The sequence below is a fragment of the Aethalodelphis obliquidens genome, unplaced genomic scaffold (genome assembly GCF_003676395.1).
Source record: "Aethalodelphis obliquidens isolate GAN/ISIS:26980383/991018 unplaced genomic scaffold, ASM367639v1 scaffold120, whole genome shotgun sequence".
NCBI lineage: Eukaryota > Metazoa > Chordata > Mammalia > Artiodactyla > Delphinidae > Aethalodelphis > Aethalodelphis obliquidens.
In genome coordinates this window covers 1400920-1426660 of record NW_020838064.1, presented here as the reverse complement: position 1 = coordinate 1426660, position 25741 = coordinate 1400920, and the positions used below count along the sequence as shown (strand labels likewise).

Below are 25741 nucleotides of genomic sequence, written 5' to 3'. Positions count from 1 at the left end.
TGCCATTTCATTGACTCCGCTCAAGTCCTTTGACTTCTCCTGGCCTCAGTTTATTCATCTATAAAATGAGGGCATTATTAAAATCCCTTCCAACTTTATAATCCGATTATGCCTCCTTTGCTATGTTCTTTCATTCCCTCAGAATCTGAAAAAATCCTTCTAAAGTCGACTGAATTCAGTTTCCTGAGGTAATACGCAACCGAGCCTGTTGTGAGAATAACACACAAAGCAGTCGCAGTCATGGAACCTGGAACGTGGTTATGTGCTCTATAAATGTTAACTGTACTCTCTAACACTATTATTTTGCCCCACGAGAATGTAAGCCCCATGAGAGCAGGGATCCTGTCGGTCCTGTTCACTTGCTGTTGTCCTGAGCATCCGGACTGCTGTTCGCATACCTTCAATTGAATTAATCAATAGTGTAAGCGTCCTGCCCCTCCAAAATTTCCTTGACGGCAAAATGGAGTCATTAAGATCCTTTCCAGTCTTACGACCTTAAGACTGCTGTCATATCCCTCGCCTTGCTTCTAGAGTTTGAAAGCCCCTGAGGAAATCCGGACCACAGAATAACGCAAAACGTACTTTGGAACTCGCCTCCGTTGCCTTGGCAGCTGCTACGCCCCGAGCTCTGGAGATCCTCGGCCCTGATTGGCTGGACCTCGGGCTCCTTCTACGGAAGTAGTCGCTGCCGCCATTGTGCGGCGCTCGTCCAGTCGAAGGGTGTCAGCTGCGGTCAGCGCTTTGGGCTGTCGTCGTAGTTTCTTGGTTTCCTATCCGCGGAGCCCGGCGGGACTGGGACTCCCGTCCGTGCCGGTGCGGGCGCCGGCATGTGGCTATGGGAGGAACAGGGGGGCCTCATGGGCCCCTTCTCCTTCCTGATGATGCTGCTGCTGCTGGTGACGCGCAGTCCCTTCAATGCTTGCCTCTTCACCGGCAGCCTCTACCTTCTGCTGCGGCTCTTCAGCTTTGAGCCGGTGCCCTCCCGCAGGGCCATGCAGGTGCTCAAGCCCCGGGACCGCGTCTCCGTCATCGCCCACCGCGGCGGCGGCCACGACGCGCCCGAGAACACGCTGGCGGCCATTCGGCAGGTGAGTCCTACACTCCTCCCGCCCTTGCGCGCCTCCTGGGAGCTTGGACTTGTGCCTGTCCTTCCGAAGGTTCCCCAGCCTTTTCATGATAGCCTTACCACTTCCCCATTTGTCCACAAGGAATACATTCAAGTGGCCCTGGATCCCTCTGAATTACGGAAAATCTCCAGACTTCAAGTGTTTATAGAACACTGCAAATACTTAACGTATTTGCTATGTGCCAGGTACTGAGGATGGTCATGAACAAGACAGAAAGGGTACCTGCTTTCACAGAGCTTGCATTGGAGTAGGGGAGACAGGTCTTAAATAAATAAACACGTACATAAGGTACTTTAAGAAAGCGATGAGTGCAATGAAGAAATAGGGTTACCGAATAAGGAATGTCGGGAGGGTCATTTTAGACAGAAATCCTGTCCGAAGAAGTGACCTTTGAACTGAGACCGGGATTATGAGGAGCCGCCATGGATCTGGGGGAAAAGTGCTCCAGGAAAAGGGAACAGCAAGTGCAAAGGTCCTGAGGTGGGAATGATGTTGGAATCCTCATGTAACAGAATAGACAGTATATGGCCTGACTTCAAGGGACAAAACAAAGGCTGGTGTGTGAATGAAGTAGGAAATGTGGCCAGGTTAAGTAGAGCCTTGGTCAGTCGTTAGCTAACATACTCTAAACGGATCACCTTCACAGCGGCTGTCTTTACTTGTCCTTCAGATTATCCAAATCATCTCCTTATCACCTTTCCCCGTGGTAAGACAACACTAGCAGGGGGACTCCTGATAATTTCTGCCTCCCCTTTCCACAGGGAGCTCTCGGCAGTCTCCGGACTTCATCATAATAACAGCTTGCGTAGTAAGAGAGCTTTGCAGTTGTCTAGGCACTTTTGCATAGGTGGAAATATATCTGATCCTCTCATTTCCCTGAAACATTATTTTAACATTAAGTGGGTAGGAAAACTGGCTCAAACACACACAGCTCCTTTTCGAATTCAGCCTTCTGATTCCAAGTCCCAGTGCCCTTTGTCCTAGATTAGAATATGTTCCAGGATGTAAAATTTGAACTGAATGTCCTTTCTTTGTCCAGCTAGGGACAGACAGTATTGTGTAATGAACAAGTTACTTAAGCGCTCCGTGTCCCAGTCAGAGTCACGGGTAGGATGTAGCAAGCAAGGCACCCTAGGGTACCGCTCCTCACTCTAGTCCCAGCTCTGACCTTAAGTTTCCTCATCTGTAAAATGGGAATGATGTTAATATCCACCTAATCGGTTGTGATTCGATGAAATAGGCTACCTCACATTAAATGAGAAAGTATGTATGCGAAATACACATATACATAGTGTGTCATATCCTGTTGTGTTGCAAGGGAATTATAGCTAAACTCCATTCATGTCTTGTATGTTTAGGTTGAACATGTCTTTTTTTTTTTGCGGTACGCGGGCCTCACTGTTGTGGCCTCTCCCGTTGCAGAGCACAGGCTCCGGACGCGCAGGCTCAGCGGCCATGGCTCACGGGCCCAGCCGCTCCACGGCATGTGGGATCTTCCCGGACCGGGACATGAACCCATGTCCCCTGCATCGGCAGGCGGACTCTCAACCACTGCGCCACTAGGGAAGCCCTGAACATGTCTTTAATATATGTAATTATGATAAATAACATTGCACCAAGCTGATTCCTGGTTTTAAGAGGAAATGAGATGTAATTTAGCTTGTTCAAATACAAGGTCATTATCAATGAACGTTTTAGCCGTGACAGAATTTAGCTGCAGAAGACAAGGTCACGTTCTCCCTCTTGACTTCAAAAGAAATATGTAGTTTACTTCCTTCAAAGTTTGTTTTTTGTCCTGTTCTTTTTCACTTTGCTTGTTTGCAGCTCATAATTTATATTCTTAAACATTCTATTATGTAAAAAGTCAGGGAAGACATTCTGACAGTGGTAGAATTTCTGGTAGATTATGGAATAGATAGAGAAGGAAAAACTTGAGAGTGGTGAAATGAATGCATTCCAAAAACGGAGTCACGATTATAAACAGTGACAGAAGCATGAAATCAAACCCACAGTCCACTCCACAGAGGGGCCACAGTGCAGCTTTAAAAGTATAATTCAGATTATATCATGCCCATATTTAAAACCCTCCAGTGTTTTTTCTATTGCAGTTAGGTAAAATCAAAACACCTTTCCATTTTGGACCTTTCTCAAAGCCCCAACTCCCTCTGTTTAAACTACCTTGGGTGTTTGTTAATGATGCTTTTGGCTTCATGTAATAGAGAATCTAACTTAAAATATTTCAGACAATAAGGGGACTATCTCACATAGCAAGAGGTGTGTGTGGGAGAGGTGACTTCCAGGATGGTTTATTCCGCTGTTCAATTTGTGATTGTGGAGGACACCGTTTCTACTGATCTATCTGCTCTGCCACCTGTAGCATATTTACTAGCCCTCATTGTAGTTGCCAGGTGGCCACTGCAGCCCCAGGACTCACATTCTTACATATCAGCATCCAGCCTCAAGAAAAGGCTCTACTCCCTCTTCCATAAGTCTTGCCCAGAAGTCAGTCAGCCTCTCTTACTCTCTCTGACAGACACACATGGAGGGGTTGGGAATAGTCCACTTACAGCAGAGGAGAAAGCTGAACACTGGAGAAAGAACACCTCTCTACCAGCAGGGAAGAAGAAAGGAAATAGATCTGGGTAGGCAATCAGTACTTTGTGGCTCCTTCCTGCCTTGTGGCCTCTGTATTATATTTGCCATTTCTTCTACTTAGAAAACTCTTCCCCTGGATCTTTGTATTGTTGACTCCCTTTTATCACTAAGGTCTCAGCTCAAATGTCATATTCTTAAAGAGGCCTTCCCTGATTGCCTTGTCTAGTGACCCCCCACCTGCCTTAACTTTCACATTACCCTCTATTTTCTTTTTCAAACATTTATCACTATCATAATACATGTAACATGTGTATAGTCTGTTTCTCCCCAGTAAAGTGTAAGATCCATGTTCCTTTTCTTTCTTGCTCACCACTCTCTCCTCACTGCTTAGAACAGTGCCTGATACATAGTAGACACTCAATAAATATTTGTTGGAAGAATTGTGATGTACAAATAAGCAATAAGCCCATCAGAAAAGATATTCAACATTATCAGCCATCAGAAAAATGCAGTTCAAAACCACAGTGAAATAACACTTAATACCCACTAGGACAGCTGTAATCAAAAAGGCAGACAGAAGTATTGGCAAGATTATGCAGCAGTTGGAACCTTCATGCACTGATGGTGGGAAACTAGTCTGTCGGTTCCTCAAAAGGTTAAATATAGGACTTCCCTGGTGGCACAGTGGTTAAGAATCCACCTGCCAATGCAGGAGACACGGGTTCGAGCCCTGGTCCAGGAAGATTGCGGAGCAACTAAGCCCATGTGCCACAACTACTGAGCCTGTGCTCTAGAGCCCGCGAGCCACAACTACTGAAGCCCACCCGTCTAGAGCTCATGTTCCACAACAAGAGAAGCCACCGCAATGAGAAGCCCGTGCACCGCAACTAGAGAAAGCCCACATGCAGCAATGAGGACCCAACACAGCCAATAATTAATTAATTAATTAATTTTTTAGAAAGCGGTTAAAGATAGAATTACCATCTGAAGCAGCAATTTCACTCCTAGGTACATACTCAAAAGAATTGAAAACATGCATCATGCAGAAACTTGAACAGGATTGTTCATAGCATTATTCATAATAGCCAAAAAGTGGAAACAACAGAAATGTCCATCAGCTGTTGAAAGGATAAATAAAATGTGATATAGCCACACAATGGAATATTATTTAGCAAGAAAAATGAAGTCCCCATACATGTCATAACATGAATGAACCTTGAAAACAGTATGCTAAGTAAAAGAAGCTAGTCACAGAAGACTGCATATTATATAATTCTGTTAAATAAAATGTCTCGAATAGGCAAAGCCATAGAGAAAGAAGTAGATTAGTATTTGCCAGGGACTGGGAGGGTTGGAGAGAGAAGTGGGGACTGACTGCTAATGGATATGGGGTTTCTTTTTGGGGTGAAGATGTTCAGAAAGCGATTGTAGTGATGGTTGCACAACTGCAAATATGCTGAAAACCATTGAATTGTACACTTTAAATGGATGAATTTTATGGTATGTGAATAGTATGTCAAAAGCCGTATAAGTATAATGACTTTATTAAAGCAGACACTTTTTAAATCAACTTTGTCAAAGTATAATTTACATACAATAAAAGATACATTTTCAGTATACAGTTTGATGAGTTTTGATAAATATTTACACCTGGGTAGCCACCACCTCAATCCATTTCCATCACCCTAGAATGTTCCTTTGTGTTCTCTTTGGAGTCAACCCCTACTCCTGCCTCTGCTGCAAGGCAATCATTGATCTGATTTCTCTAACTATACTACACTATACTATTCTATTACTAAACTATTAGTATAGTTTCAAATTAACATCTTAAGTAAAATTTTAATAAATTACAGTATTTATGTAGACTAGTTTATGTGAAGTGTGTATGTTTAGAAGAAAAATACTATTATAAGAAACTTCTTGAAATAAGAGTATGAAGTATATACTAATATGTGAGTCAGATTCAGGGGTTTATCTTTTTGCCTCTACATAAAAGTATTGGGAAAGAAAGTTGAATGCAGTCATTAGAAGATCTGGTCTAAGAAGCTCTAGTATGGTGATTCTTTTATAGAACTTTTGTTTTGGGCCTTAATAAACTACACAGAAAAGACAAATAAATGAACTCATTACCTTTAGTATTCTTGCTAAAATACAGTGTCTCACCATTGTTTTTTTTGTTTTGTAGCCAAGTAACAATGGCCCTAATGGATAAAAGTACAATTGAACTGAATTACTAGCATCAAGGAGTAAGGTTAACATTTGTATTACAGTGAGAGAGATGCACTGTGAATACTGGAAATGTGATCTTGTTTTATGTTATACAATATATAACCCATGTGGATTTACCAGTGCATTATTAAACTTAGAAAAGATATACCTTTAATCTTATAAAAAGATGTATCTTTTAATCAGTGTAGATGTAAGCATTACATCTTATGTAATGACTTTTTCACCGAGGCAGAAGTGTTTTTCTAGTCATAATAGCTTCTGTTGAGCGCCACCTCTGAGCCAGGCACCAAGCTTGGTGATTTACATACATTATTTCTAAATCCTCACAACTCTTAAGATCATTAAAGAAGTATCATCATAAAAGTGATGAAACGGAGGCAAGAGTAATATTTGTAATTAGATGACATAGCCAGTTAGTGATGGAATTGGAATTTTTAGAGGGGGAAATCTTGGTCATATATGTGAAAATCAAACTGAAGCCTAGAAGAAAACAGTTGTTTATAAGTGGGGGTAAGAAAGGATTTAAATAAGACAGACAAATCTCCACCTATAAGGGACATAATTAATAAATTTGACTATTTTACGGTTAAAAACATGTTAACAAAACACAATAACAATGGCTAATGTTTATTGAATGCTTACTGTGCACTAGTACAGTGCTGTATGTTGTTTATGGGTACTTAAGTGTGTAGTAAATATATAAAGACCTGTAAGGGAATTATAGAAATTATGCACGTCCACTTGGCAGTTGCCTCTGGAGAAGAAGTGGGGAGGATTTTAGCTATATCTGTAGTGTGATAGTAAAGTCATGTGGTTAAGAGTGTAGCCTCTACCACGTCCTAGTTTGTGTAACCCAGAGCAAGTTTCTTAATCTCTCTCAGTTTCCTCATCTGAAAGTGAGAATGTTAATAGTACTTCCTGAAGGGTTGTGAGGATCAAATGAGTTAATACATTTACAGCAGTTAGAATAGTGCCTGACAAATATAAAAGGCTCAATAAATAATATAGCTATTATTGTTTTAGGGCAGCAAGAGATTGAAGCAAATATGGCAAAATGTTAACATCTGATAAGTCTTTTTTTTTGCTGTATACTACTATGTATGTTTGCATAATTTAAAAAAAAATTAAAGTCTTGATCATAATGAGTGTTTCACGTCTTCATTGTGACAAAGAAGCCAAGGAAGCAAATGTTGGATAGTGTGTCTTAGAGGAGCATGGCCCCTCAAACTTTATGTTCATGTTCTCTTTTTAGATAAATTCTTGTGCACCTTATCGGGCTTACCAACTTGTTGGCCAACAGCCAGTGCTGCTCACATAAACAAAATCTAGCGTCCTCTAGAAGCAGTCTTGGTGTTTCTGCTCTAGAGGATGGAATTAAACCAGCAAAAACCTGACTCGTCCTGTTTATGCCAAGGTAGTGCAATATCCAACTAATCAACAAACACAGGGGAATCATCAGAGATACTGCACCAAAGAGAGTGTAGGTCAACAGTGAAATGTGACTAAATATTTGTAATTGTAAGCCAGTAATGGTCTGTATAGTTAAAGCAACCAGAGAAAACAAATTCCAGAAGTCTCCCCATCTGCCACTCTGAGAGTGAGAAAAGTGGGGAAATTGAAGTTTATAAGGAATCCATAAGTGTGGACCCTGAAGTAAGGTTAACATCCATGAAAAAGAGAAATAGGTTGGGTTGCTCTTTGGTATAGGAAGGGAATAGAATCAGTAAGAGAAACTGTCTACTTAGCCAGTCCTGTTGGTCATCTTTAGTGTTTAGATTGCAAAATGACATCTGTGGCCACTTGACATTAATATCGTTGGTGTTTTTGTTAAGGCAGCTAAGAATGGAGCAACAGGCGTGGAGTTGGACCTTGAGTTTACTTCTGATGGGATTCCTGTCTTAATGCACGATAGCACAGTAGATAGGACAACTGACGGCACCGGTCGATTGTGTGATTTGACATTTGAACAAATTAGGAAGCTTAATCCTGCAGCAAATCACAGATTAAGGTAAGTGGTGTACTGTCAACTAAACATATCTTTCAACTTGTGTTGGAGATCACAGAAAGACACTGGTACCTTCTAATTACATCTTCTGCTCCAGAAGAGTTGTTTTGTTGTGTTTTGTTTTCAGCTGTATACAGGTTTCCCAAGTAATGGGCAGGTGCCACGAACAACAGAAATATGGCATGAATGCTTTTCAGCTTTTCCCACTGAGGCCAAATTTGGCTTCAGAAATTATTCTCAAGACGATACTCTAACGTGACAATTACTTTGTACTGTCATATAAATTTATATATGTATATATGGTGTGTGTGTGTATGTATATCAGAGCTAATTGTATAAGATGTTCCAGAAGAAAAGGGTTCTATGATCAAATAAGATCCAACACTATACTTTAGATATTCCCCTTGGGGATAAACATTTCACGTCAATCAATTCTTGCCTTTAACTTAGTGTTTCTAAAATGTATATGACCACAGAACCCATGCCCTTCCCACCATTAACAACTATAAACACCTCAGAATTGGTATCTGGGTAATATACTTTGGAATGTGGTTATTTAAATCCCTCTCCTCTTGTCTTTGTAATACCGAAAAATGTGTTCTTACTGTAATTCATGTCATATCAATTCTCTGGTCAATTTATTTGACCCAGTGATTAAACTGTAGTCCTCCCTAAAAGATGATTCAGACTTTATTTTCCTAGGAACTGAAAGAAATTAAAAGTCAGCCAAAGGAAGTCATACTTTAGAAAGAATACTGATAACACTTGAAAGTTCTGAGTCCAAGCTGCTGGAATTGCTCTCTGCTGTTACAGACATTTCATTGCTCAGCTGTAGGCAAGGGGAAGGCTGGTTTTAATATTATAGTGACACTGTAGCTAATAAGATGTCAAATTCAAAGTCAGCACTTAATGCAAAAAATGCTTAGGGTCAGCGTCACCCTGAAAATACTCTAAGAAGGCATGGTATTGGAGCCAATATGCCATCTTAATGTCTTTAACCCAAGCAGTCTTTGTTCCATAGTTGAAAGGTTGCATTTTCTTTGCTTAAATACCAAATAATTGGCTTGTGTTTAGAGACTATGTTGTTGGAAAAGAAGGGAAAATTTCTGTCAGTGGGGTAAAATGCTCATCCTGAGAGGGGAGCATGGCAACTAAGACTAGCCGGAGGAATAGCAAATTCATGTCTCTGATTCCCAGGGAATAGTCACTGAATAGAGTGGCTGGCAGAGTTTGCTGTACTATTTATCTTTATCTTTTTTAAAACCAATATCTTACAGTTGAATTAATACTGTTGAATTAGCATAAGTTAAATCATGTAGAGTGAAATTTTGTTATTTGAGAAAAGCTGATTTCTTATGTGTCAGGCACTTAACTTTCCTTTTCTTTTTCAGAAACATATGTATTAGAAAATTATTTATTTTAACCAGTTTCACTTAAATGCACAACCGTACAGTTAAAAGATGTATATATAGCTAGGAATTTCTCCTGCATAAGGTTCTATTAGGGAAAGTACAATCTTGGGTCTCTGAGTTCTCCAAAGATGGCATATACTCTGCCCTTGAGTGAGTAGAGTTACTAATTATATTATAAATCCAGTGACTGCCTAAAAAATAAATGATTTTTGTTGTTGCTGTTCTGTGGCCAAGAATATCTTTAATTTGGTTTAAAAACATATTATCAAAAAAAAAAAACATATTATCCTTGGACTTTGGTATGGTTGGAGAAAGGAAGTTGGGGAAACACTCTTTTCCTTTGGTTGGGAGACATTTTTCAAATGTCTGTTTCACTAAACTTTTATCTTTTCCTTGTTCCTACAATGTACTATTCCTTTTCCCTCTCTTATAGGAGTGATTTCCCTGATGAAAAGATTCCTACCCTGAGAGAAGCTGTTGCAGAGTGCCTAAACCGTAACCTCACAATCTTCTTTGATGTCAAAGGCTATGCAAATATGGTACAGTTTATACCATAGACTGCACTTTGGAAAAGACAGCTTTATTTAAGTGCTAGTTTGTTCCAAAATTAACTATATATTTTATTTTTTATATTCTTAAATTATTTTTACAAATTATATTTGCTTAATGGAAGTTTACAGTGCAAAAATCCACATCTTCAAGGAAACAGTAAATTATGGAACCTTTTTAACCTTTTAACCTTTGATGGAACCATTTAACAATCCCCAGTATTCGACAACTAGCACAAAATAGAACAGTCAGGTTTCTTTTATTTGCATGAAACATTTACAAAAGATATTAAATGAACAGTAAAGAGGCACTTCTTTTTTTTTTTTTTTTCCAGTATGCGGGCCTCTCACTGTTGTGACCTCTCCCGTGGCAGAGCGCAGGCTCAGCGGCCATGGCTCACGGGCCCAGCCGCTCCGCGGCACATGGGATCTTCCCAGACCGGGGCACGAACCCATGTACCCTGCATCGGCAGGCGGACTCTCAACCACTGCGCCACCAGGGAAGCCCAAGGAACAAGATTTTTAATGAGCACCTCGGGTTTTATTGATGATAACGGCCCATGTTTGGGAACGCTGATAGGTCCTACATTTCACCCATGGTGTACTGACCTTCATGATTATTTTCTTAGAATAAAGAGGGGTGAGGGAGGAGAAGAAATTTTTTTTTTTTTTTCCAGCTATTTGAGCTTTCTGGTTGGGTGCTCACAGATGGTTTGGGCAGCATTGGGCAGAACATAGTGATCTAATTCACCAAAATGGGAGCATAGGGACTTCACTGGTGGCACAGTGTTTAGGAATCCACCTATCAATGCAGGGGACACGGGTTCGAGCTCTAGTCTAAGAAGATCCCACATTCCATGGGACAGCTAAGCCCATGTGCCACAACTACTGAGCCTGCGCTCTAGAGCCTGTGAGCCACAACTACTGAGCCCGCATGCCACAACTACTGAAGCCCGCACGCCTCGAGCCCATGCTCTGCAACAAAGAGAAGCCACCGCAATGAGAATCCCGTGCACTGCAATGAAGAGTAGCTCCCACTTGCCGCAACTAGAGAAAGCCCGCACACAGCAACGAAAACCCAACGCAGCCCCCAAAATTAATTAATTAATTAATTAATTTTAAAAATGGGAGTATAAAGGAACAAGTGTTGGCATTAAATTGGAGACAGTAGATAACAGGAGCCAAGATCACGGGCTTTGGAGATTGTGATTAAACTCTCACCTACTACAGTGTAACCTTAACCTTGATAAGCTTCTGTTTCCTTATGGGCAAAATGGGAACAATGTAAGAAATGATCACATAGGGTTGTTGCGAGAATCAGATAAAGAATGTAGGTGAAGCATCACACATGGTGCATGTTAGTTCACAACAAGAAAACTACTTCGGCTCTATAGCTCACACTCTGTGATATTAGTGAAGGGAAGCATGAGATGAATAATTTCTATGTTTTCTATGTTTTTTATTTTGGGGAATGCATTTAGTTGCTTATATTTGGTTATAGGTTATGTGTGACTTTCCAAAAATTAGGGGTATTTCAAGAATTATGATGTAGCAACATTACATTCCACCTAACGTCTGGTCATCTCTGTTGTTAGCTGCTACTGTTGCTCAGTGGCCAAATCTGTTAATTCACTAGAGGTTACAAACTATCAGTATTTTAATTCTATCACTTCTTCTTCATTTGGTAGCTGGTCTACTGCAAAAAGAAACTTCTGCTTTTCTTGGGAAGAGTTGGGAGACTCTTCCCAGTTTCTCCCTTGTCCCATTGCTTCTCCTTCCCTGTTGATGATGGATGACGTTTCCTCTTAGTCGCCTAGACTGAGAAAATCTACCCTCTCTAGTTTGCAGACTGGTTGACTCCCACTTCAGCTAGGAAAGGCAGAGGGAGATAGAGTTGTGGGTATAAAAGGACCTATCCTAGTGGCTAAACTAGAATATAAGGAAAAGATTTTAAAATTTTGCTTCCAACCTCCACTGGCCTGTAGTCTGCCATACTTTTCCAAAGTATGACAAAAGGAGGTGAGCCTCTCAACAAAATAGTAAAGCAGCAGTACCCCAGCTTCTTCCTTATCTGCTGATGTGAGTTTAAAATGCATCCTAGTGGATAAAGCAACCTACCAAAACTCCTTTTCACATCCCCATATATTAGTAAATTTCTGATTTACTTAATAGAGTTGTACTTATATATAGTAGTTACTGGTTGGGACTACATTTTAATAGATTTTAAATACATGAATCTCTTTTACAGGCTACTGATGCTCTGAAGAAAATATATATGGAGTTTCCTCAACTATACAATAATAGTATTGTCTGCTCTTTCTTGCCAGAAGTTATCTATAAGGTAAAATTCTGGATTTTTGTTGTGTATAATATTATGTTAGTTGGTGGTAATAATAGCAGTGGGCTAAATAAGCATAAGATAGATGCTCGTTAAACTGAACTGAATTAAGAAACTTCTCTTTTTTTTTGAATTTTATTATTATTTTTTATACAGCTGGTTCTTATTAGTTATCTATTTTATACATATTAGTGTATGGATGTCAATCCCAGTCTCCCAATTCATCCCACCACCACCACCCCCCACCCCACCCCCTTTCCCCCCTTGGTGTCCATACGTTTGTTCTCTACATCTGTGAAGAGACTCCTCTTTTAAATTAACAAAAATGCAGGAAGGGGAAAGTACTCGTACGCCGTTTTAAAATACCATGATTCCTTTTTAGCTCCTTCTTTCATGTTGTTTATAGGCTCATTCAGATTACTTTGGAAACATTCTCAGAACAGAATGAATTATATATTTCTGTGTCTCACTAAGTAACAGCAGACTATACCTTTTTAAAAAATAAGTCTTATAGAGAATTTAAAATATGCATAATTTGAAATATGCAAATACATAGATACTACAAAGCAAGCCCTCCTTTAACCATAATCCAGCTTGTTTCATCCATAACCCCATTTATCCCCAGAGTTGTTTTTTTTTTTCTTTTTTGTGGTACGCAGGCCTCTCACTGTCGTGGCCTCTCCCGTTGCGGAGCACAGTCTCCGGTCGCGCAGGCTCAGCGGCCATGGCTCACGGGCCCAGCCGCTCCGCGGCATGTGGGATCTTCCCGGACCGGGGCACGAACCCGTGTCCCCTGCATTGGCAGGCGGACTCTCAACCACTGCACCACCAGGGAAGCCCCAGAGTTATTTTTTTTAATAGATCTTTATTGGAGTATAATTGCTTCACAATACTATGTTAGTTTCTGTTGCACAACAAAGCGAATCAGCCATATGCATACACATGTCCCCATATCCCCTCCCTCTTGAGCCTCCCTCCCATCCTCCCTATCCACCCCTCTAGGTCATCTCAAAACACCAAGGCAATCTCCCTGTGCTATGCTGCTGCTTCCCACCACCCAACTGTTTTACATTCAGTAGTGTATATATGTCAATGCTACTCTCACTTCACCCCAGCTTTGCCCTCCCACCCCATGTCCTCAAGTCCATTCTCTACGTCTACCTCTTTACTTCTGCCCTGCAACTAGGTTAATCAGTACCTTTTTTTTTAATTCCATTTATGTGCATTGGCATACAGTATTTGTTTTTCTCTTTCTGATTTATTCACTCTGTACGACAGACTCTAGGTCTGTTAAAGACCCCCACTATTATTGTGTTACTTTCGATTTCTCCTTCCATGGTTGTTAGCATTTGCCTTATATATTGAGGTGCTCCTATGCATAAATATTTATAATTGTTATATCTTCTTCTTGGATTGATCCCTTGATCATTATGTGGTGTCCCTCCTTATCTCTTGTAACAGTCTTTATCTTAAAGTCTATTTTATCTGATACGAGAATTGCTACTCCAGCTTTCTTTTGATTTCCATCTGCATGGGATATCTTTTTCCATCCCTTCACTTTCAGTCTGTATGTGTCCCTAGGTCTGAAGTGGATCTCTTGTAGACAGGATATATATGGATCTTGTTTTTGTATCCATTCAGCCAGTCTGTGTCTTTTGGTTGGGGCATTTAATCCATTTACATTCAAGGTTGTTATCGATATGTATGTTCCTATTACCATTTTCTTAATTGTTTTGGGTTTGTTTTTGTGGTCTTCTTCTTCTGTTGTGTTTCCTGCCTAGAGAAGTTTCTTTAGCATTTGTTGAAAAGCTGGTTTGGTGGTGCTGAATTCTCTTAGCTTTTGCTTGTCTGAAAAGCTTTTGACTTCTCCATCGAATCTGAATGAGATCCTTGCTGGGTAGAGTAACCTTGGTTGTAGGTTTTTCTCTTTCATCACTTTAAGTATATCCTGCCACTCCCTTCTGGCCTGCAGAGTTTCTGTTGAAAAATCAGCTGATAACCTTAAGGGGATTCCTTTGTATGTTATTCTTTGTTTTTCCCTTGCTGCTTTTTATATTTTTTCTTTGAATTTAATTTTTGTTAGTTTGATTAATATGTGTCTTGGTGTGCTTTTCCTAGGGTTTATCCTGTATGGGACTCTGTGCTTCCTGGACTTGGGTGACTATTTCCTTTCCCATATTAGGGAAGTTTTCGACTATAATCTGTTCAAATATTTTCTCAGACCATTTCTTTTTCTCTTCTTCTTCTGGGACTCCTGTAATTCAAATTTGGTGAGTTTAGTGTTGTCCCAGAGGTCTCTGAGACTGTCTTCAATTCTTTTCATTCTTTTTTCTTTATTCTGCTCCTTGGCAGTTATTGCCACCATTCTGTCTTCCAGCTCACTTATTCGTTCTTCTGCCTCAGTTATTGATTCCTTCTAGTGTATTTTTCATTTCCGTTATTGTGTTGTTCATCTCTGTTTGTTTGTTCTTTAGTTCTTCTAGATATTTGTGAAACATTTCTTGTATTTTCTCAATCTGTGCCTTCATTCTGAGATTCTGGATCATCTTTACTATCATTGAAATTACTCTGAATTCTTTTTCTGGTAGATTGCCTATTTTCTCTTCATTTATTTGGTCTCGTAGGTTTTTTTTTACCTTGCTCCTTCATGACACATTTTTTTGACATCTCATTTTTTTTTTTTTAATGAGTGGGATTGTGTTCCTGTCTTACTGGTTGTTTGGCCTGAGGCTTCCAACACTGGAGTTTGTAGGCTATTGGGTAGAGTTGGGTGTTGGTGCTGAGATGAGGAACTCTGTTAGACCTCACTCCGATGAATATTCCCTGGAGTCTGAGGTTCTCTGTTAGTCCGGTGGTTCGGACTCGGAGCTCCCACTGCAGGAGCTTCAGCCCAACCCTGGGCTCGTGAACCAAGATCCCGTGAGCCGCGTGGGGTGGCAAAAAAAAAGAGAACAGTAACAAAGTAAAAAATAAAATTAGACTAGGAAACTACCAGATATGTTAGAAAGAATATAAAAATTAAAATATAGATGAATCAACAACTGGAAGGTACATCAGTACCACAATACTAAAAAAGAGGAGGAGGGAAAATTTAAAAAAAAAGGGCTGGGGGGAAGGCCTTGGCTGTGGGGGGCGGGGCCTAAGCAAGGGCGAGGTTTGGGCGGTGGGCAGGGCCTGTGCTCAGGACCCACAGGGCTGGAAAAGGCCCTGGGGGCTGTGGGGGGTGGGGCTTAGGCTCAAGGAACAGAAGGGGCCCAGGCGAGTCCCCTACCCCTGGTCTCAGAGGGCGGGGGATCTCACCTGGAAACCCAGCAGGCTTCCTGGGCTCGAGTGGGGGGGGCCCTCCTCTCCTCTCCTGCTCCTCTGGTCTGGGAGGGCCCCTCCCACCTGCCTCTCCTGATCTCCCTGACCTCCCTCCTATGCCGCCAAGGACCCATGCGGCCTGGAGGGGGCTTTGGAGGACAGGGGATCAGCGTGGGAGCCCAGCAGGCTCCTCAGGCCCGAGTGGGCTGGTCAATCACCCTCCACTCCTCTCCCCTCCTCCTGGAGGGCCCCTCCTGCCTACCTCTCCTGATCTCCCCATCCTCAGGGGCACAGATCCTGTCTATCCTCCACTTCTCCTCCCCTCTCAGTCCCCCTACATCCTACCGGTTCACTTTGGGGTCCCTTCCGTCTCCTTGGGCGTCAGAGTTCCCCAGCAGCAGCCGGCAGGCACCCTCGTTGTGGGGAGAAGCTAACTCCGCATCTTCCCACAATGCTGTCTTGACTCCGCCTCCTCCCCAGGGTTATTTTGAAGCAGATTCCAGATATCATATCATTTTATCCATGAAAATTACATTAAGTATCTTTAAAAAGTGATTCCTTTTTTTTTTAACATAACCACAATACCATTATCCCATCTAAAACCACTAACAAGAAGTCCTTAAGATCATCAAATATCCAGTGTATAAATCCCCCTTGTCATGTATTTATTGAAGAAATTAGGTTGTTTTGTAGAGTTTATTTAACAAAGTCTGGATTTTGCTAATTATGCCATGGTACAATTTAATACATTCATCTCCTCTGTATATTTCCTATGAATTGGTAGAGCTGAAGGCTTGATCAGGTTAGGTTCAGTTATTCTTGGCAAGGTAATTTCTTAGGCAAGGGTCTTCTTCCATCAGGGGGCGCATAATGCCGGGTTGTCTCATCACGTTGTCAGCAGCTGTTATTGATGCCAGTGGCCGGCTCTGGCAGTTTACTAGGGGGTTTATTTTTATTTTTAATATTTATTTACTTATTTATCCATTTATTTATTTGGCTGTGCCGGGTCTTAGTTGCAGCACACGGGATCTTTAGTTGCAGCATGTGGGATTGAGTTCCCTGACCAGGGATCGAACCCAGGCCCCCTGCATTGGGAATGTGGAGTCTTAGCCACTGGACCACCAGGGAAGTGCCTACTAGGGGTTTCAAAGTGTCAATATTTTAAGTCTGTCATTTCTTGTTCATGTATTACCTAGAGGGAATACTTCTATAAAGAGGACCTCATCTACTGTTTAGCTATCCAATAGGCAAAGAAATGCTTAATCCTGTCCTTTATTTACCAGTTTCCAAAATAATGAGTTGGTTCTTCAACAGTGACCAACACAGCATGTATTTAAAATTTTGCAGTAAGGGTGGAGCCTACTGGGATATAAACTGTCATTGAGATGAATAGTGTCCTGGGGCTTCTAGACATTTGGATCAGTGTTTCCCAAACTTCCTTGACCAGAGGCCTTTAAAATGAGTGATACCTTTTCCAGAGGACCATAGAGCACAGACTAAGAAAATTCCATCCATATCCCCCATTTGTCCATTGCTCTGTCCTTGTCCCTGACCCCACTTCTCTCCCTTCTCACCCCATTTCCCCGCCCCCCACAACTTTTTTCAGCCATCTTCTCTAAAAAGGATCAAAAACTAACCAGCGCATCTTGAAATGATCATGGTTCCATCTTCACTGTGTTCTAATTATCTCTGGCCATAATTTAAATTATCTCTGGCCAAATTTAAATCAATATCCAATTGAAAGTTACTCTTTGTGACATTATTAAAATTTGACCCTGAGGTTATAATGTTCTCATTTTAAAGATAGTGTTGCAGTTCTTTTAGGATTGTGGAGGAAGTGTTCTCATTTATACTATATATTAAATGCTTTACATTCAACACATTATTTTCTCAAAGGGTTTATGATGGAGTACTTATTTAGTAGACATGGGGGGCAGCATACCTCCTTGTACAGACTGAGTACATTGGCTAAATCTAACGAACAAATGAGAAGTATTGGCCTTAAGATATGATAATTGCTTTATTTTCCAAAATTCCTTTCAGATGAGACAAGCAGATCAGAATGTAGTAACAGCTTTAATTCACAGACCTTGGAGCCTTAGCCATACAGGAGATGGGAAACCACGCTTTGCTGCTTTCTGGAAACAGTCCATGTTTGTGGCATTGGACATTTTGCTCGATTGGAGTATGCATAATATCTTGTGGTACTTGTGTGGAATTTCAGCTTTCCTCATACAAAAGGATTTTGTATCTCCGTAAGTTGGAAGATTTTTTTTATCTTCTGATACATTTCCTGAATGTTCTTCTTGAAAAGGGAGGATTAACAGTGGACACCTGGATTGGTTCCCACCCATGAAGCCCACCATGCCTTTATTAAGTTGAAATGCCACTAGCTTCTTAGGTGGGAAGAGTTTAGGCATATTTCACTGTTTCCAAAACAAGTTGATCAAATATTCTTAGGTTTTAGTGCATTTTAAAGAAAAAATAAACGTGCCAAACTATGACGTCAGAGACAGAGAGATTGTATTTCCTTGTGATTGGCTCCCTTTAAAAACCAACATAGGATCTAGGGCAGAACCACAATGAAGAGGTCTTGTGGGCACCTACCTCATCCATCCCAACTTTCCTTCTGCTCCCCTATATATTACAGGCTCTACTCCATTGCTCCCAGGAAACTTTCCATTCCCTAACCTGCTAGCAATCTCTGAATCTTTATTTTGGCAATTTTATAGCTGTGTATTTCAGGTGGTTACAGTCGTAAGTTTCATATTATTTCAGGTATGTGTGCATTCAGTTCAATAAATATTTGTTGTATGCCTGCAGTATTGCAAGGTACTGTGTTAAGAAGCTGAAGATGCTGTGGTAAAGAAAGAAAGCCACAGTCTGCTCTCATGGAGTTTATAGTCAAGTGGAAGAGATAAATGCTAATCAAATAAAGATCCAATAAACATAAAATTAGAGCTAAGATAAATGCTGTGTAAGAGAGAACAGTGCACATATGCTGATTAATTTGTCCTAGTCGAGGGAGTCAGGGGAAACATCCCCAAGGAAGTAACAGCTGAGCTAAGATCTGAAGATTCCTCATTTCTGAAGGAAATGAGGGGATTGGGGGTGGAGGTCCAAGTCAGAGGGGAAGACACGTGCAAAAGTGCTGTGGCAGGAAGGAGCCTGGTTCTTTCAAGGAACTGCAGGAAAAATCAGTATGCACACAGTACAGCACAGAAAAGAACGAGGGAGTGTGGTGTAAGATGAGGCCAAAGAAACAGGTGGGACTAGGCTAGGTACAGCCTCCGGTAGGGGTTTGGGGTGGGGGGGTCTTCAGCAAGTGGCTGAAGTGTTGAAAGCCGCAGCGGCGTGGTGGAGGTGCTCATGCTGGGTTTGGAACACCCTCTGGCTGCAGTGCGGAGGCCAGTTAAGAGGCTCCTTCTGGGGGCTGTTAGTACTCAGCGAACACCATATTTAGTGACCATTGTAGATTCCTGAGACAATTGACATTATTCTAACAAGGTTGGTTTTTCCTCTTTCTCCAGGGACTACTTGAAGAAGTGGTCAGCTAAAGGCATTCAGGTTGTTGCTTGGACTGTTAATACTTTTGATGAAAAAAGTTACTATGAATCCCATCTTGGTTCCAGCTATATCACCGACAGCATGTTGGAAGACTGCACACCTCACTTCTAGACTTTTCCCCCAGGGAGGAAACACAGGTACAGAAACTGCCTGCTGGCCTCATGGAGGAATATCAATATACCCAAGCCCTTGCGGGATCAGGTGGCTCCCACAAGCAGTAGTCGGTAACTGGGTATTTACCTGAACCAAAGCAAAACCCAGTGTTGCTACCATGCTCCATGAAATGCCTGAGTTCAAAACCGATGCTCTTGAAAGTCTGGGTCTGCAAAAAGGCACAACACTCTTGCCCCAACCTAGCTGAGGCACGCACTGAAGCCCAATGAAGATAAGCACAGATTGAATTGTGCAATTTGGGGGTGCAGATGCAAATGCATGGGAAATGCATGATCACTCAGAGTTGACGTTTTAAAACTTGACACACTTACATAACTTTACTTATTTAAAATATTTGTATCCAGCTATGTTATCAATGTACTGTAGACATCAAACTTGTGACCATACTAATAAAATCATTAAAAGGAGCACTAAGGGAAAACCATGTACCAAGCGTCATATCCTAAGACGTAAAGAATTTAAGGGAGCTGCTGTTTCCAATCCAGTGGCCTGGGCCCCTGGTGAGACATTGGTGTGAAGCAAAGAAAATGGTAAGGAGGTCTTAATATCAGTCTGAGGGATTGTTTATGGTATCTAGAAATAAGAGCTACAAACCACTAGGGGGCAGAGTTGTACCCTTTCAAGCTGCTCTACAGCAGATGATCACAGACAGAACTAGAAGAAACTTCTGGGAACATCTAGGCTTAGCCTCATTTTACAAATGAGAAAACTAAAATCTGGAAGGGAAGGGTCTTCCCAGAAATGACAGCTGTGACATAGAGCCTGATCTCATGATAAAATTTCTTGTTTACTATTTACCAGGAACTTCAGTGATTTAACATGTGTTATTTTAATTAACCCTCACAAAAATCTTACAGAGATATTAATCTCTTTTTACTGATAAGGAAACCGAGGTACTGCAAGGTTAAAGTCACTTACCCAAGGTCTCAAATTCCTTGGTGTAACTGGTATTCAAGTCCAGGTCAGTCGGTTCAGAGAACCACTCACTTTGTCTGCCTTTATAACGTAGAGCCCTTGATTCCCAGCTCTGCTCTTTCCCATGTGAGCTTCCAGGGGTCTTATTGTGAACTTAAGTGGCATCATTTAAAATGAAGTTGAGTCTTCAGAAAATTGCAAAGCTCGCTCTCTCCTCTAGCTGCCCCACACCCCCACCATTCAGCCCTGTCTAGCCTTGATCACAGGCCCACAGCTTATTCATGACTTCCCTCCTGAATCCTCATGGGTCACTGAGCTCGGCCACCAGCCTACACAGCTGGATGGTGGTGAGAAGCAGACTGATTTTTGCTATAGTTGGTGTTGGCAGGAGGACAATAAATGAGGCTTGGGATGTTTACAAATGAATTTTCTTGAATTTTAAAATTAACAGCAGGACAGAGATTCAGTGAATGGAACAGATATCTAAACTGCATGACTTCCATGCCACGTTATGACTAGAGTGACAAGAGGAAGAGAAAGGGACCAAAGAAAACATCTGAGGACTGAATTCCCCCTTTGGTTTACCTGCAGAGGCTATACAGCAACTGACAGGGAAGAAATTCTCTTGGGGGCAGCACAGAGTTCACAACATCCCTTCTGTGGTGTGAAGACCTTTTGAGAGCCAGAAGTTCTCTGTCTCTTGACCTTTGTCCCAAATCCCTATTGCACTTGACTCAGCCAGGCCCAATTAAGGATTGAGATCCTATGCTAAGGTGGTCGTGGGCCTTGAAGAATGGAGAATTCAGATAAGAAAGAAGGTGTTAATTACTTACTTGGAAGGTTTAGTAAAGGGGTTAAAAACAGGATTTTATTTTTTTGGCTGCATTGGGCCTTCTTTGCTGCGCGCGGGCTTTCTCTAGTTGTGGTGAGCTGGGGCTACTCGGCTACTCTTCGTTGCAGTGCGCAGGCTTCTCATTGTGGCAGCTTCTCGTTGTGGAGCATGGATTTCAGTAGTTGCAGCACACAGGCTCAGTAGTTGTGGCTCACGGGCTCTAGAGTGCAGGCTCAGTAGTTGTGGCGCACGGGCTTAGTTGTTCCGCGGCATGTGGGATCTTCCCGGACCAGGGCTTGAACCCATGTCCCCTGCATTGGCAGGAGGATTCTTAACCACTGTGCCACCAGGGAAGTCCCAACAACAGGATTTGACATCAGAAAAAGTTAAATCTGAATTCCTAATCTCTAGCTCTATGACCTTGGGCAAGTCATATAGCTAGTGTCTTGAATTCATCTCTAAAATAGGGGCAGTATTAGTACCACGGCAGGGGTAGTTGTGATTAAAGGAAAGAGTACATGTAAAATGCTTGTTTATAACTAAGATTTATGGACTGCCTACCATGTACTGGACACTGTTTCAAATGCTTTCTATGTGTTTACTCTGCTACAACACCATGAGGTCAAGGTACCATTATAATTCCATTTTACAGTGAAGAAAACCAAAGCCCAAGGAAGTTAAGTAACTTACCTAAAGTCACAGACAGTAATAGGATAAGGATTCAGGCCCAGATTATGTAATTCCAGAGCCCACACTCTAAACCTAGGCTTATCCTTTTTTCTGTCGCTTAGCAAGGGCTCAGTCATGAGAAACGTTCCCAGCACTCCTTGCAGTGCCTGTCACAGTAGACAATAAAAGTTGTAAGAGGGCTTCCCTGGTGGCGCAGTGGTTGAGAGTCCGCCTGCCGATGCAGGGGACACGGGTTTGTGCCCCGGTCCGGGAAGATCCCACATGCCGCGGAGCGGCTGGGCCCGTGAGCCATGGCCGCTGAGCCTGCGTGTCCGGAGCCTGTGCTCCGCGGCAGTGAGAGGCCCACGTACCGCAAAAAAAAAAAGTTGTAAGAATGAGTTGTGGGATAGCCAAGTGGAAATTTCCTTGAGGAACCTGAATATAGACCTAGAGTGAGGTAAAGATTTGGGAGTGTAATGATTCAGTAGCATCAACAAATGAGCCGTCCAAAGATAGCATTCTTTCCAAGAAAGTCAATAGGGATAAAAATCACATCCTCTGCTGTTCATTGGACTGCCCCTGTGTTCTCAGAATGGTGGAGACAGATAACCTGGAAGGGCTACCTGAAAAGGCTTGAGAAACCCACTGCTTACTTCATTAAACGATACTCATTTTCTTATTTGGAGATGAGCGTGCAATCTTGTCCTGACAAGAAGTTCACTAAGACATGAATACTCTTTATTAGACAAGAATCTCTAAATGACACCATTTCCTGAAGTGGGAATAATGCTTCAACAGGACAGTCAACCACAGCTTTGAGGACAAGGCAAGGTGGAAGTTAATGAAGTGTTCCAGACATCCACTCAAACCTTAGCATGGAGTGACGGTTACTGTAGGGCAAAGTTGCTTGATTTCTTTGATCAAAAATACTGAAGGGCTTCCCTGGTGGCACGGTGTTGAGAGTCCGCCTGCTGATGCGGGGGACACGGGTTCGTGCCCCGGTCCAGGAGGATCCCACATGCCGTGGAGCGGCTGCGCCCGTGAGCCATGGCCGCTGAGCCTGCGCGTCTGGAGCCTGTGCTCCGCAGCGGGACGGGCCGCAGCGGCGAGAGGCCCGTGTACCGCGGAAAAAAAAAAAAAATACTGAAGATTAATGACCTGTGTGTTCCTTTGTCAAACTTTAAATTACGCTCAAAATCTGACAGCAGGACACCAAGTGTTAAGAAGAGGATGGAGATCAGCTGGGCAGAGGGTTCTCAAAGAATGTTGTCCTTTGAGGCTGAAAGGGGTTCCTGGGCCCAATTCTAGTGTGTTCTGTGTGTGGAGGCTTCCTCACATCAACAACAAGCAATTCTCAGTCGCAGGCAGGGTCCTTCAGAATCCAGCTCAGTTCTGACACTATCTACCCAGAGATAGAATCAGATTCCATGGGTAAAGGGCTCAGTCCCAGACGACCATCCTCCAGATGCCAGCTGCAAGCACAGGGTGTTACCCGCAATTGTGACTGAATGGCTATAAATCAGGTATTCCCACAGTCCCCTCCTCAGGTTTGATTATTTGCCAGAACAGCTCACAGAACTCAGGAAAACCCATTCACTCACTAGATCACCGGTTTATTATGGGAGGCTATTAAAAGGCTACATAACCACAGCCAGATGAAGACATGCATTGGGCAGGTCCTACGCAGAGGAGCGTCTGTCCTCCCGGAGGACAAGGTCCTACGCAGAGGAGCGTCTGTCCTCCCGGAGGACAAGGTCCTACGCAGAGGAGCGTCTGTCCTCCCGGAGGGCAAGATCCTGCGCAGAGGAGCTTCTGTCCTCCCGGAGGGCAAGGTCCTACGCAGAGGAGCTTCTGTCCTCCCGGAGGGCAAGGTCATACGCAGAGGAGCTTCTGTCCTTCCGGAGGGCAAGTCCTACGCAGAGGAGCTTCTGTCCTCCCGGAGCTTGGGGCCAGGCATGGGGGCACACAGAAGTGTCAGAAGTGTTCTGTTTCCCCCACATGGAATCTCTCCAAAAAGAAGAGTAAAAAGCTGTCCTTTTGTTTTTTGTTCTTTGGGGTTTTTTTTTGCGGTACGCGGGCCTCTCACTGCCGTGGCCTCTCCCGCTGCGGAGCACAGGCTCCGGACGCGCAGGCTCAGCGACCATGGTTCACGGGCCCAGCCACTCCGCGGCATGTGGGATCTTCCCGGACCGGGGCACGAACCCGTGTCCCCTGCATCGGCAGGCGGACTCTCAACCACTGTGCCACCAGGGAAGCCCCCCTAGAAATTTTTGATGCAATATTCTTAGCTCACTATTTGCATGTTCAGTAAGTGCCTCAGGTGACTTTTATGGTCAAGCAAGTTCAGAAAGCACTACTCTAGATTCTAGCTCAGTTGTTCTCAGCCTTGGCTTCCCACTGAAACCATCTGAGAGCTTTCAGGGAAAACTATGGATTCCTGATTTAGTTGGTCTAGAGTGGGCAGGGCCTGGGTCTGGCTGTTCAAACAGCTCCATGTGTGATCCTGGGTGCAGCGAGCAATGAGAGCCCTGCTGCCTGATGAGAGGTCCTGATGGGACTGGGGGTGAGTTTCCCCTATTACGGGCTGAACTGTATTGACCCAAAATTCATATGGTGAAGTCCTGACCTCCAGTACCTCAGAATGTAACCATATTTGGAGATAAGTCCTTTAAAGATGTGACTTAGTTAGAATGAAGCCATTAGGTTGGGTCCTAATCCAATCTGTCTTGTGTCCCTATAAGATGAGGAAATTTGGACACAAAGGTACACCAGGATGTGTGCACCGAGGAAAGACCATGTGAGGACACAGCGAGAAGGTGGCCATCTACAGGCCAAGGAGAGAGGCCTCAGAATGAAACCAAAACTGTGGACACCGACTGTGGACACCTTGATCTTAGACTTCCCACCTCTGGAACTGTGAAAAAAATGAATTTGTGTTGTTTAAGCCTCCAGTCTGTGCTATGGGTTATGGCAGCTCTAGCAAACTAATATATCCCCTATATCTCAAGACTAAGGATGTGAGGATGTTACACACATCCAAATGTGTGTGTGAGACCTACAGACTAGATCTTTCTACTGTGTCTGCTCCTCCAGGAGAAGCAGGGGCTACACTGAAGTAAAGATAAGAGGTGAATGGAGAAGCAGTCCAGATATAAGCCCTGAGCATATGGGAAGTGAGCAAAAATGATGCTTCCAGAGGGAGTTCACATTTCAGTGCAGAAGCACAGATAGCATTAGGATAACACAGAGGGGAAAAAAATCCCATCAAACATCAATTCCACAGACTGCCTTCACTGACCCCACAGACAAGTTAAGTCTCCCGTCGTCCCTTGGGCTTCTCCTTCATGGCACCTGCTATAAGTAATTACTGTTTAATTATTAAGTTCCTGCCAAAAGTGATGTGCTAGACAGTATATGAGAGTGGAGGCTGTGTCTTGACTTGTGCACCATCTTGTTCCCCACCACGTGGTACATATTTGTTGAACGAAGGGATGAACGAAGAAGCACTTCTAGCAACCACTAGCAAAGATGGTACCAAAAGAACTGAATTCAGCTGATGAATGATTTAGTGAGCAAATAAGTCAATGAAGAAGTGAACCAATGACTGAGCACTGACTGGATGTTTGTGTTTTAAATTCGTCTTAAATGTTTTCTAAATTCAGTTCCCATTAGATTTCATGACAGTGATTACCCAAGAGGAGATTTCTCCTCCCGAGTAATTTGGTAATGGCAGTTTTCTGCTGGACTCTTCCATTTTAAGTAGAGTCAGGTGCCTTGTGAATCATTTAGGAAATCTGCAAAAAAATGCTTTATACATGTATGTGTGCATATGTACACACACACACATATACATACACATACATATTCAATATATATATTCCACACATCACCACCGATTTCATGTTTGGTTCAACGTAAGACTCTGATGATCATGTATAAAACCTCACAGGGGTAGAGTCCCAGTCCACACATGCCCACCCCAGTCCAATCCAAAAGACTCATGTACTCAATGTGCAGTAACGTTCAT

The 25741-nt window shown here is 42.6% G+C and overlaps 1 protein-coding gene across 3 annotated transcripts; it reads left to right on the top strand.

Moving 5' to 3' along the window:
* The first annotated feature begins 688 nt into the window (after positions 1 to 688).
* GDE1 (glycerophosphodiester phosphodiesterase 1) lies at positions 689 to 24940 on the top strand. Of its 3 annotated transcripts, XM_027098092.1 has the most exons (7): positions 693 to 1088; positions 7784 to 7959; positions 9802 to 9907; positions 12165 to 12257; positions 17601 to 17812; positions 19088 to 19261; positions 24456 to 24940. In XM_027098092.1, the coding sequence occupies exons 1-6, from the start codon at positions 828 to 830 to the stop codon at positions 19233 to 19235; spliced, it is 996 nt and encodes a 331-aa protein (XP_026953893.1). In that variant the 5' UTR covers positions 693 to 827; the 3' UTR covers positions 19236 to 19261; positions 24456 to 24940. The 3 variants fall into 3 exon arrangements, with proteins under 3 accessions (XP_026953892.1, XP_026953893.1, XP_026953894.1); XM_027098091.1 differs by lacking the exon at positions 24456 to 24940 and having other exon boundaries at positions 689 to 1088; positions 19088 to 19719; XM_027098093.1 differs by lacking the exon at positions 24456 to 24940 and having other exon boundaries at positions 981 to 1088; positions 7788 to 7959; positions 19088 to 19719.
* The last annotated feature ends 801 nt before the right edge of the window (positions 24941 to 25741 follow it).

Bases quoted from the DNA above. Each gene is read 5' to 3' on its own strand.
- GDE1 (XM_027098092.1), top strand. From the start codon at position 828: ATGTGGCTATGGGAGGAACAGGGGGGCCTCATGGGCCCCTTCTCCTTC. The intron at 7,960-9,801 runs GTAAGTGGTGTA...CCTCTCTTATAG, and splicing joins GCAGCAAATCACAGATTAAG to GAGTGATTTCCCTGATGAAA. The intron at 12,258-17,600 runs GTAAAATTCTGG...AATTCCTTTCAG, and splicing joins TGCCAGAAGTTATCTATAAG to ATGAGACAAGCAGATCAGAA.